The sequence below is a fragment of the Mastacembelus armatus genome, chromosome 14 (genome assembly GCF_900324485.2).
Source record: "Mastacembelus armatus chromosome 14, fMasArm1.2, whole genome shotgun sequence".
Taxonomy (NCBI): Eukaryota; Metazoa; Chordata; class Actinopteri; order Synbranchiformes; family Mastacembelidae; genus Mastacembelus; species Mastacembelus armatus.
The window spans coordinates 22,625,142-22,637,620 of NC_046646.1; the positions used below are offsets into that span (position 1 = coordinate 22,625,142).

The 12,479-nt window shown below is 44.2% G+C and overlaps 1 protein-coding gene across 5 annotated transcripts in view; it reads right to left on the reverse strand.

The window, feature by feature from the left end:
- Positions 1-153: 153 nt before the first annotated feature.
- larp1 (La ribonucleoprotein 1, translational regulator) overlaps positions 154-12,479 on the reverse strand; it is a 39,833-nt gene continuing 27,507 nt past the window's right edge. For 2 of the 5 annotated variants that reach the window (XM_026327539.1, XM_026327535.1), the window contains 15 exons: positions 11,887-12,039; positions 9,556-9,718; positions 9,108-9,252; positions 8,500-8,674; positions 8,142-8,323; positions 7,484-7,564; positions 6,954-7,280; positions 5,757-5,880; positions 5,335-5,540; positions 5,070-5,176; positions 4,666-4,823; positions 4,377-4,521; positions 3,996-4,105; positions 3,762-3,889; positions 154-3,667 (listed from right to left, as the gene is read on the reverse strand). In XM_026327539.1, coding sequence (XP_026183324.1) covers positions 3,473-3,667; positions 3,762-3,889; positions 3,996-4,105; positions 4,377-4,521; positions 4,666-4,823; positions 5,070-5,176; positions 5,335-5,540; positions 5,757-5,880; positions 6,954-7,280; positions 7,484-7,564; positions 8,142-8,323; positions 8,500-8,674; positions 9,108-9,252; positions 9,556-9,718; positions 11,887-12,039 — 2,399 coding nt within the window. In that variant the 3' untranslated portion in view covers positions 154-3,472. The remainder of the gene's footprint in view (positions 3,668-3,761; positions 3,890-3,995; positions 4,106-4,376; positions 4,522-4,665; positions 4,824-5,069; positions 5,177-5,334; positions 5,541-5,756; positions 5,881-6,953; positions 7,281-7,483; positions 7,565-8,141; positions 8,324-8,499; positions 8,675-9,107; positions 9,253-9,555; positions 9,719-11,886; positions 12,040-12,479) is intronic. The other 3 variants (XM_026327538.1, XM_026327537.1, XM_026327536.1) reach the window with 3 other exon arrangements.

Here is a 12,479-nt window from a genome sequence, read left to right on the forward strand (position 1 = left end):
CTCAGCTGCCCAATGCGGTGCCTGATGTCAAAGGCTAGGACCCAATAGCGCCTCTGTCTAATAATATTAAAATATTAAAAGTACTACAGAATTTACAAAAATATATCAAAACTCTCAGACAGGGAGCTAAACAGAAAATCACTCAACAGTCTGTTTGAGGTTTTTTTGTCCATTTTGTGTTTTTTTTCTTTATTAAAGGAAAGCATAATTACTACAAATTACAAATAACACTAATAGCGAATCACATCAGCCTACAAAGCAGATATTATGAATATTAAATGTTATAATACAAGATCTCATTCAAGTATTTTACATTTTTCCATTTTATGTATTTTTTTTTTGTTCTTTTTCCTCATTTTCATCTTTTTTCCTCAAGACAAGCCTAGGATATTGTAAAGTAATGAACGATTTTAATGGTTCATATACAGTTGTTTCTTATTCATATGGCTTTATGGAATTTTGTCCTTTTCTTCAGTCTCCAGACATCATAACCAGCCATATTCCTCTCAGCAACATCACAAAACCCAGTCAGGTTCTCTCTCTTTCTGCTCCTCCCTCCTTTCCCATATTCCATCACTCATCTTTCCAGTGTCCGGCCTTTCGGCCAAGTCTGTAAAATGTGGAGGCTGCGGCACCCCCTGCAGTTTGTTTGGACAGCTAGCAGCAGTTCTAAGCTGATAGAGAAGGCAGAAAACTCCCAAAACACCTGAAAACCCCCAAATGTTTAGTGCCAGTTGACGGCAGGCAATGATCGCATTTGAGGGAGGGACCGTGTGACTGTCGGAGGACATGGGCCGCCCAGTGGCAGCCCGTTGTGTTTGCAGTCAGTCACCAGCTTGCCCATTCAAAGGCCTTCACTGGCTTTGGGAAAAGCAGAGTTCTTGTCTCAAACTTTTATAGCTCTTATTTTTTTCTGTCTCTAAACCTCCAGTAAAAAATTTGATGTATCAGCTGTAATTATGTGAAACTGAACCAGATCTCCCTGAAGACAAACCAACAAGACATTAAGGGGGGGGTTGAGCAAGTACAGCTTTGCATTCTCATGTTTCTGGATTTAAAAGAAAAAGGTGAATAACAGAAACGCTGACGAGACGATGTGATATTCACCTCCACTCAGCTGGAACATCAACTAAGTGGCTGAGTGCTTTTTACACCAAACTCATTCAGTTTCATCTATAAAAGAGACTTTTTTTTTTAAATCCAATTCCTCAAAAGCAGGTGATGATTTTCAATAATGCAACTGTTCTCTAAAGCAAAAAAATACTGCAGTATGTCTACAGAATAAGGGTTAGCCCATTTCTACACAAACTGGTGTTTTTCCCCAAACATTTTGTTCAATTCAATCCACAATTCAGATTCTGCAGATATATTATCTGCAGAAAACCCAGAGTCTGAAGATCTAATAATTAGTTTGAGTCATGTTAAAGTTTGTTGCTCAAAACGCTGCTGTGTCATCCTGGCAAACACCTTTACAACATCAAACACGATAAGCTTACAAATTCTTTTTGTATTGAATTCCCATCTTTCCCTTTGAACTAAGTTTCCATTTCTGAAATCCCCAGATGTTAAAACAGCCAGATACAAACCCTATTTCCAACATAACAATAGAAACACTGCAAATTAAAATTTAAAAGCACTAAAACAGAATGATGGGACCATTAAAAAAAACAAAAAAACATTAGAATACATACACATGTAAGGCAAATATATAATCTGTTCTACGAACAACAAAACAAGAAGCAGGGAGCTGTAATCATTTCTCTTCATCGGTCAAATTCACATTTACATTAGTGGAGGAAAAGAAAATCACTCTACTATCTGATATCATCAGTACTGGAGCTGGATAAAGATTGAAAAATTCACACAGCTGAATTTACGAACAGCAACAACTGAACACAGCAGTGTGAACGAACAATCAAGTCTTGAACTTCTGTCCAAAATGAAACAAGACACTGAGGCGTGTTTTTACTATCCAGCTTGTTCACGCTGCTACATCTGTACCTGCGTGCGACTACACCTGTTAGCGTTCATGCCTGTAAGTGACGTGCATGTCTGTGTGTGAAACAGGAAGAGGCGACGGGCACGTGAGGCCCGGTCAGCCCCGTTCAGCAGCGGGTCGGCCGAGTCAACTTCAGTTTAACAGAGAAGTCAGAGGCCAAACATTTGATCCTTTTCTCCACCCAAAGCACCTGCAACAGAGCACGACAGTTCTCCTCATAACCATCGCGTCTTCAAGTAATGCAGATTGATGATTCCAGTCCGGTAGCGCCACCGATGGTCGACTGATGGATGGATGGCAAACGGATGAATGAACAGATTAATGCAGGGGAGGTGAAGGAGCACAGAAAGTCAGGAAGCACCCAAAGGGAGATCATCTGGAGTTCTCCCAAGTGTTTTTTTTTTTTTTCTTGGAGGAGGGGGAGGAGGAAAAAGGCGACAAACATCCACCAGGCTGGTGTGTTTCAGCACAAAAAGCCACAACTCGCAAACACAGGGATGAATAATTGGACTTGTAACAGACCGAATAACACTTGAAGGACAGCTAGGGAAAAATGATGGATGAGTGTGGGGGGGGTGGAGAACTGTCTCCTGCACCACCTGGTGGCCTCCACTGGAAAGAATGACCACATATATGGGGAATTTCAATGCTGTACAATTGACAATAAGGTGGCGGGCACAAGTTAGAAGCAGTAAAACCATTAAAATAAGGCAACTTTCAATGACTGAGTCCATGCTGAGAGGGTGGTACAAGTCTTTCCTCTCTTTCTGTCATTTGGTTCTTTAATGTTTTCCCCTCGATGTCCAGTCATAAAGTAAATCAAATATTTCTAATTTCTAGCCCCTCAGCTGAGAGCTCTCCTGGGCCTGCGGATGGAAATGTCAGTCGCTCGGTTCAAACCACTTTGGTCCGTTTGGATGTTGGGATCAGCGCGGCCTCTAGTGGGCTGCTCGGGGGGGGGGGGTTAAGATGCTCTGTCCAGGTCAAAGTATGTCCAAGTCCCAAGTCCCACCACATGCCGAAGAAATAATCATTAATCGGAGATCTGGGCAAGGAATCAAATATCTTTCAGCCAGCAGCACAGTGACGATCAAAGAGGGGTCCCATTGACAGAGAGGGAGGTCAAGGTGAAGAAAAAAAAAGATAATTCCAGGATACTGGTAATCCATCCACCATGTTAACTCACAATGGTGCATTAAAAATAATAATAATAAAAAAAAAAAACAAAGCTTGACACCTGCTCCACTCTGTCTCATTGAGACAAACGGTCTTTTTTCCTCAAAAACTTGAAACTAATTAATAAACCAAGCAGTGTTTATTTTCTTCCTTAATTTTCAATTAAAAGTTGTTGCAGGAAAATAACTATTTCCAAGCTTGAATGAACCCCTGGATGCCCCTCACCCCTTCTGTGGGGCAGATGGAACCGGCGACTTGTGGCTGAGTTGATCCGGGTGGGCCGGCTTGTGTGTGGACTTATTTCAGTGTCTTGGCATTTGGTGCGGGGTCAGTGTTGGGGGTGGGGGTGGGGTTTTTCTGACTGGTGGGTTTGGCATCATCCTTGGCGGTGGGACCCTGGGTGAGGGGTCGGCTGGAGGGCTGAGAGGGGTGTTGGCGGCGACCGTCCCCGCTGGATGAATGCCTTCTGCGGCCTCCTTCCTCCATAGGTGGCTGGAACCAGAAGTAACCAGGGTGCAGATCAGATCAGAACACAACAAAAAGAACAAAACACAATTTCTTACTTTATTAAGGATGTTCTACTCACATCAATTCTGAAATCTTCCAGGCGTTTAAATTTGCTCAGATGCCCCTGCAGCTTAGGGTCGATCTCCAAGTTCTTGGCTTTGGAGTATTTGAGGAAGGCCCAGAACTTCTCCAGCCCATAAAGCTGGCCTGAGAACAGGAGACAGAAATGCAATTAGAAAGCAAACCTTCCCCATCTTAGACTTTCACTGGTGGCTCAGCGTGTTTTAATCAACATCTGGTCAGGTTAACTCACCAGCCTCATAGTCCTTTATGGTCTCCTCCTGGAAGTCCTTAAAGATGTCAGGCCTGAACTTCTTCTCCAGGCCGTAGCTGTAGTACCTGAACAGGCACTCCAAACCGTACCTACAACACACACACATGTTGAGCGGAAGAGCAATGGAAAACAGATTTGGACAGTGAATTTATTCAAGTTAAAAAGGATCCTCAACTGATTTTTATCAGCTGGACTGAACTGGTGGGTTTTTTAAAAACATAATTAGAACAGAAAAGGTTTGGGCATCTTCAGAGCTCCATTAAATATTAAGACTCATTTGATTCTGGAGCTGGACAAACTCCCTGATGTCTCTTTTGCTGTGCACCTGTCTCCATCCACCCCTCCACCACTGGTCTTTACCTGTATCCTTCTTTCCCATCCTCAACCACCAGCTGTCTGAACTCTTCATACATCTTCCTGTTGAAGTGATCCCGCAGGAAAAACGACCAGAAACGGAAGAGAGTGTTCATCTCCTGCGACTGGCCAATTCCTAGCCGCTTCCGTTCTGATTGGAGGAGAAAAAGTATAAATATAATAAGTATAAATAATGATAAACATGAACAGAGGGTTTTGTTCTATGATCATGAAGAAGAAAAGACGCACGTCTGAACAGGACAAAGTAACATAAAATAAGAAATCGGGCGTGTACCATTTAAGCAGCGCCGGCGGTACTTGTGGTAAACGTGTTGCGTGAAGCCGTTTTCCTTGAGCAGCTCGTGTGATGGGTGCTGGAACTTGGGGAGGGACTGGGGCGTGCAACCAATGTTCCCCAGGGCGGGGGTGCCCTCTGACGGGCTGGCGTTAGAGCTGGGAAGGGAGGGTGGAGGAAGAGATAGAGAACAGTCAGAACAACCAGGTAAGGACTGATGTTAAGCTGGAGCAAACACGATAAAGGCTAAAATAAAAATTCAAGTGGCTTCTTCCTTAACCTGACAAAGTAAATTTCATTTATATGAAGCTTCTACAGCTGTAAGAGAAGTTGTTTTTCCACCAACAGGTAAAATCAGCCAAAAACTGTTTTGGATTTTAAAGAATCGCTACAGTGAGTCTCACCTGACGGAGGCGGTGCGGGAGCGGTGCTCTCTGGAGTCCATCACCCAGCCAACATGACACTCCATGGGCGGGTTGGAGCTGTGTCGGGTCTTCCTCTTCCTGGGTGTCTGGAATGGTACAGGAAAAATGTTGTACATGTGGGCTGAAAGTCACTGAGCTGTCATTAACCAGCTACAAACGTTTATTCATCGTGTTATTTATCTCAGCAAACAGCACATTTCCACCAAAAAACCCCGGTTTAACCGTCAGACGGCAGCCGTCTCACCTTGGCATCAACGGGCCGACTCTCTTTCACCACAGGGTAGAAGCGCGGCGTCATAGTCGGGTCCTTCCGGTGCGGCGTGCGAGGCGTGCGGGGGGTACGTGCGTTGCGGTAGTTGGGCGAGTCAGGCACAGTAGTTGGGAGCGAGCGAGCTGTGGAGGAGGGCTCAGGAGCACCGAAGAGTTTGTTCGCCAAAGCGTCTGTGGGGACTGAAGGTGGGAGGAGAGAGATTTGTTGTGGAGGAGCAAACATTAAATAAATACAGAAACAGCTTCCAACAGGAATCCGACTTGTTTCACTTGTGTGTTAGGTTCATTTTTAGGTGGAAAACTCTTCAAAATAAATAAATAAATCCATCACAGTTTTACGCCTCAACAGTGTTTTGCCTGTAAAGACAATCGTCCTGTGTGTTTCCATGTCCTTACTCTGCTGGGGACGTGGGGGGCCTGGGGGCACCTCCTGGTTGGGGTCAACAGGGGGTTCGGGGGTCAGGCAGTCAAACTGTTCACGACTGATCAGGTGGACCTTCTTGAAGTTCTCCACCTCTTGCTGTAAAAGGGAGAAGATACAGTAGAGTCAGTCTCTTGGTGGTATTTCAGATGCCGATGTTTAAGGAGACTTATGGAAACCCAGTAAACATATCAAGAGTCTGGGTGTAATTGTGCAGTATATGCTCTAATCAATATCCAAGCACAGATAATAATTACCCTGGGCATTAAAGGAAATGTTAACACATGGATCATCAACAGACCTGAAGCACCACCCAGCTGGGTCAAGTTAAGTCCTGCTAATAAAACAACTCACAGTCCCCTCTTCACTCCAGCAAGTGCCCTCAGATCTCTGAGTGTCCATCTCCGCCTCCCCCTGCAGCGGGTCACTTCATATGTCGGGTCTATTTATAAACAAGCTTCGTCTATTGTGTCCACACGGTGCTCGATGTGCCGGCGAGCACGTGAAGCTCACACAAAGACTACAACAATGCAACAACAGTCAGCGATGCCAACAAAAGGTGAACAAACCAAACACTGTTCTGTGTCCGATTCCACGTCCAGAAACAGCTCCAGCTGAAGCAGAATAAACCTGCTCAGGATCTGGTCTTGAGCAGAAACATGTCCACTATGACAAAGGTGGAAGCTGTAAAAAGAGCCTTTTTTCTGGAATAGTCACCTGACCAGTAATTATTAGGCAGACTACGTGATCCTAAAACTCTCACTGACAGTGGAGGTTCTCATTAACAGCGACGTCTCACCCCAAATAAAAACAAAGAAATCTGTTCATTCTGATGAATAAACTGGAGTTTAACCTGTTTAAGCCTCATCAGCAGCATTTTTACTTTCTTCATCTACTCTATAAATGTTTTGTCAGTGTCGACTTGAAACCAAACACATAACATCAAGTTAAAAGACAAACAGTCAGGTCAAGTGTTTCCACGGCCAATATTTACACTACACCTCTCATTCCCATTGAAAAGTCCTTCTGATTGGGTCGGACTGGGACAGCCTGTTCCCACTGGGGCGGTCACATGATGCAGTTTTATTCTGACTGGGTGTTATTCCCATTATTAGTGGAATATTAGGCTCCATGGAAACACAGCTACTGTCGTCCAAGAGAAGCGGCCTCACCTTGATGGTGGCGTACTCGGGCTCGTACGTGTCGTCCCACAGGTCCTGCTCATAATAGAAGAGCCCGTCGTTGATCACCTTGGCCAGCTCGCTGGTCAGTTTGGCTCGTGACGTATGGTGACCCGTGCGGTCGCCCCCTGGGTGCTTCCTCAGGTAGGGCGGCGTCTGCGTCACGATCAGGATCTTATTGACGTCGCGGTCGTCGATCTCGCCGTCCGAGTCCTCGTCCGACCAATCGGTGAAGGTGTTGCGTCGCCCGTCCATCTGCTCCATCTCCTCATCGAACATGAAGTCCAGCTCCTCCGGCTCATCCTGCTCCACTCCGTCCTGATCAGAGTTCACATCAAATTTAAAAAAAAAAAAAAGAAGTGACTGTTTCATCACAACTGCAAAGAACAAGAAGTAGCAACATGTTTGTTTGTAGCTTCTCAAATGAGATGATTTAACATCAGTGAATATTAAATATCTTTAAACCTGATTGTGTGAAGTTCAAAGTTCTGGATCAGGATTAAAGGACGGTTCACACACACCTTGTTTCCTGAGGTAGCAGCGGAGGGCGAGGAGCCGGGCTGAGGCACCGGGGAGCGAATCAAATCGTCCTTCTCCTTCTGCTGCAACCAGGGGACCCACATCAAACAAGTACACAGGAGGTGGTGGACGGACGTGAATGGGTGGAGGAATGAGGACAGAAAGTTAATATGATGGAGGAAAGTTGATCTTTACTTTTACGTGCAAAAAAAAAAACAACAAAAAAACAGGCATGACACAAAATGAAACATGTTTAATGCTGCATTTTTTAACTGAGTGTGGCTGTAAAAACAAAAGGTATTGATAATGACTGATAATGCTTCATGTCACAGGACTGTTCCTAAATGATCCGTTTCATTATCAGATACATTCAAACTGAATCATGTGAAAACAACAGGCCAAAACGTGAAGATATTTATATTAAACCCATAAAAAATATTGTTTTGTAACTTTTTTTTCCTCAATTACAAACAACTGATTATAGAAAAAGTTTCAGCACCAGTTTGGCACAAAACCTGTTGAATAGAAAACCTGAGATAAATGATGAGTGAAATTAAATGTATGTGTCATGGTTAAGACTGACGGATTTCAGAGCAATGAAACAACTGCAGCTGTTCATTAGATTTACTAAAACATTTCACTTTGTGCACTGAGCTTCACCTTCTCTGTGCTGACCTTGGGTCTGGCCGGGGACGGCCTAGGCCTCTTCTTCACCTCAATCCAGGACTCAGAGTCCAGGTCAGGGAGGCTGGCAGACAGGCCCTTGGGCATCGTCTTTAGGTTGGATATGTCTGGTTCAGTCTTGGTCTGCAGCTGCACCGGTGAGGACGACCTGGGAGACCCTGCGGCAGCCACAGAGAGTACATTTCATATGATTACATGTGCTACTGTGGAAATGATGGTTCCTGTGTGTTATCTGAATCCACAAACCTCATGATAAAACAGTAATAGCAAAATGTTTCCAAATACTTATTATACTAATAATCAGAATAAAGCAGAGCCACACTTTCACACTCACCTCTGGGCTCGTCAACCATTTGTCGGGGGACAAACTCGGGGCAGTTGATGAGCTGGGAGAAGTCGGTGTGGGTGTGGTTTGGCATCGTCAGCCCCGGCAGCGGCCACTTCTCTGGATCCACCTTCCGGCGGATCTTCATGTCTATCAGCTCCACTTCCTTACTGTCCTTCAAAGCCTGAGAGGAGAGACAATGGGTCAGCGAGGGACACGGCACTGTCTGCATAAAGGAACTCTGGAGCAATTTCAATTATTGAAAAACCAACCGGGCACGTTGAACAATAAGTGGCCACACATCAAATAAACACACAGGATGCAGGTCACAACAAAGAGTGAAATGTTCAATTTGAGCAGATTTTTGTGATTAATCCATTATCAAAATAGTCCTCGCTTCATTTTCTGTGAACAGACGTGACAGTGAACTGAGTTATGTGTCACTGTGTTTTAGAGGCTGCAAATGTACCTGACATCTTGTTTTTCACAATCAGAGCTCTATAATTTGTGCCATCAAGAAAACTGTTTCCAACTGTTCAATACAGTAAAAACTGCTGATCTGATGCGGTTAAAAAACAGATCATGGCTTCCTTTTCTAAAAGGGGAACTATTCTTACTTCCAGGATGAGGTTGATGTCAGTGGTGAGGGCTTGCACTCTATGGAAACTGGCGATGAGTCCGATGGGAAGGAAGCCCTCCTGGTCCATCTTCCTGCGGAGGAAAAAGTCTCGCTCCAGGTTGTCCAGGCTGAAGTAGTACTCTCTGCAAACACATATGTTTTCAACATCACCCAACATGTTTCTGCTTCCACACATGGGAGGATGAGAGGCACTACAGGGGTTTAGTCCAGAGCAGCGTCCTTTTAGTTTGAGAGAGTCATTTCTTGATGACATGATCAAATTTCTTTTAAAACCCTGAATGCTGAGATCAGAACTGTGTAAGTTCTCTCCACTGATGTGTGGTCAGAGAAGAGACATGAAGAGCTCATCAGGTCTGCAGCACGTCTGCATGGTACATCTATAGCCTGCAACACAACCACATTTACCTGAAAGAAGCGAAACTTACATCTGCCTCTTGATGTAGTCCTTCAGCAGGTCCTGGTCAACAGAGTAAAGATCGTTGCTGCTCATGTTGTCATAGTAGTAGGTCACCGCGTTGCTGAACTTCTGGCCGTAGGGTCCGTCCTTCATATCGTAGGACTTGTAGCCGTAGTGGTAATCATAGTGGCCTGGACAGGACGGGAACAGTCGGTTATTTGTAATAGTTTCCATACATGTCAACAGGCAGTGTTTGCACAGAGTCTGATTCTTGAGATTAACGCTACTATTGTAAAAATGTGTTTGGTTTGAAATGCGAGGAGACGGGGAGAGACAGGCTGCTGCAAGTTAATACAACAATAATCCAACAATTCGAGAAGAATATAAAAAATAAACATCTGTTGTATTTGTAAAGATTTAAAATCAACGTCTCTATGGAGGCGGATTCTGGCTCCATTCAGGAGAAAAACATAAAAATATTATCCAAATGACTTAAAAAGGGTTTGGAGAATAAACCCAAAAAAAAAAAAACCCTACAAATACAGAAATGTGTCATTGTGTGAGTGCAGTGAATACGCAGGAGTGCACAAACATACAACGTTCATGTGCTGAGCATTAACTTGGACCGTCTCTTCGGCGAAAGTCAATGCGCCCTCGAGGAAACTGCAGAGACTGGACGACTAAAGTGGACGACTCATTACTTCCCCTGTTTTATCTTCCCTGTAGTAAAAATTAAAAAGCTTCTCTCTCCCTGAGCCTGGGGAGGGGAGGAGGAAAACAGTGAGTGGAGGGGAGGGCGGACAACGTGTATGAAAAGAGGGAACAATAGAGGGGAGGACAGGCAGAAATCCTGCCAAAACCAACAGGACTTCAGGGAAACCTGCTTCTCCTGCTGGATCCAAAGCCTTTCCTCATTCCAACACTCTCTGGTTGTTATTGCATATTTTTATTTTCACTGTAGACTCAGTGGGGCCTGATCAGGGTCACTCTCCAAAACACCAGCAAAACTACGTAGGACACACGAGCTTACAGTTCAGACGGTTCTGTGCCTCAGTGGAGGTTTCTCCTGTCCACAACCTAAACAATAACATGTTGTGTTCAACTGCCTAACCACACCCACCAGAACTATTTTGGGAGGAGAGTTTGTGTTTCTCAGTGATTGCAAAGGGGAAACGTACCATCAGTATATTACAGTTTCTAGTCTTTAGTCTTTATATCATTACATCCAGCTTCTTGTTGGCTCTACTGCTGAGGGTTGGAGTTCTCTCCATAATGTTCACTTAGAGAGACACGGGCAGCAGCATGTGACTCATAAACCCACATTTCAGTCCACTTATTAAGTCACAACTTCAATTTCTTCTCTACAGACCAACTGGGGGGGGGGGTCCTCTGACAAACTCACTATTAGATTCAGAATTGACTCTCTAGTCACAACAATCGTGGTTTTGCTTTCAAAGCAGTGCTCTGTGGTTCCTGGCCCACTGAGCTGCAACTGACACCTAACAGCTAGACTAAGTGTAACTCTTAGCGACTAACACAACTGGTTAAATGTTTCGGGAAGCTGCTGTGTGTGTTGTAAAGTGTAGGGGGAAGTAAAAAACAAACAGAACAAAACAGTTGCGTTGTTCCATCTGCAGCAGTGGAGAACAGTTTCTGTGCTGCAGCCTTAGACCTGACAGAGCCCAGTTCCTTTGTTTGTCTCACCAGAGCTGTAAGTGAAGTTCTGTAGCAGTGTGTGTGTGTGTGTGTGTGTGTGTGTGTGTGTGTGTGTGTGTGTGTTCTCTGCTAACATTAGTCGGTTGGTGACAGGATTATTATTATTGAAAATAATCCACCACATTCATCTTTTAAAGATCAAGTCTTTAAGATGCACTTAAATGATTTCTTTTCTGAAGATGAACTAACGATGCAGCTCCAGTATGTTCGCACTGTAGCTATTAATGTGCCGCTCCGTGATTTTTAGCATTTGTAAATCAATTCAGAGCTAAACAAGGTATGAATCGTGATGCATATTGATTCAGTGTTTGCAACAACAGACTGGACAGATGCTCCGTCTGACGTGTTTTGTCTGGAGCACTCAGCATTTTAGAAATGTTCTAGGAAAAATATCTAAATCCATATTGTCACATTGTCATTATGGGTTACTGAGTGTATGGTAATGAGCAAAAACTGTATTGATTTAAAAATCAATTTAAACACAGAAGAACTGTTTGAATATCAACAGCACAAGGGCAGAAAGATTTTTGTGCCGGTAAGTAACTGAGCTGAACCGTGTGGAGATGAATTCCTCAGTATTTTTCATTTCAGGAAGCAAAAACGAGGCAGACGACTACATAAAGTTCTATGGTGGTAAACACACCTCTACTGCCGCCTCTTCCTCGTCCGCGGCCTCTTCCTCGTCCACGCCCACGACCTCTGAAGCCTCCGCGGAAAGGCGCCCCCTCACTCTTCACACTGGATACCTCGTCGTGGTCGTCGCGCCACTCCCTCTCGTACTTTTGACTGTGCCAGTCTGCAGAGAAACCAGCACTATGAGAACACTGCACCAGAACTGAGCTCGTGCAGAATCATTCCAGTTTGCAAACAGAAGAAAGTTGATGTCAACCTCAGCAACAGATCAAATGTCTTCTGTGTCTCTAACTTACATTATTTCCTTGCTGAAAATCATTTAAAAAAAAAAAAAAAAAAAAAAGCTCATACATTTATATAAAGAAGCTGTCAAAGCAGAAGTGGCAGATGAGTGAGAACACACAAATCTATTCACAGCCTCCTGCTGACTCATGCACGCTGCCTCAATCAGATAATGTGCATTGACAGATCAGCTACGGATACGCTCGTACGGAGACAATGCAGCTACTGACTATCTGCTGCCACTGGTTTTATATAAAAGCGGCAGGAAAATGTCATCACAAGGTCATTTTCAGGTGCTTTTCTCAAAGACCGGCAGCTGAA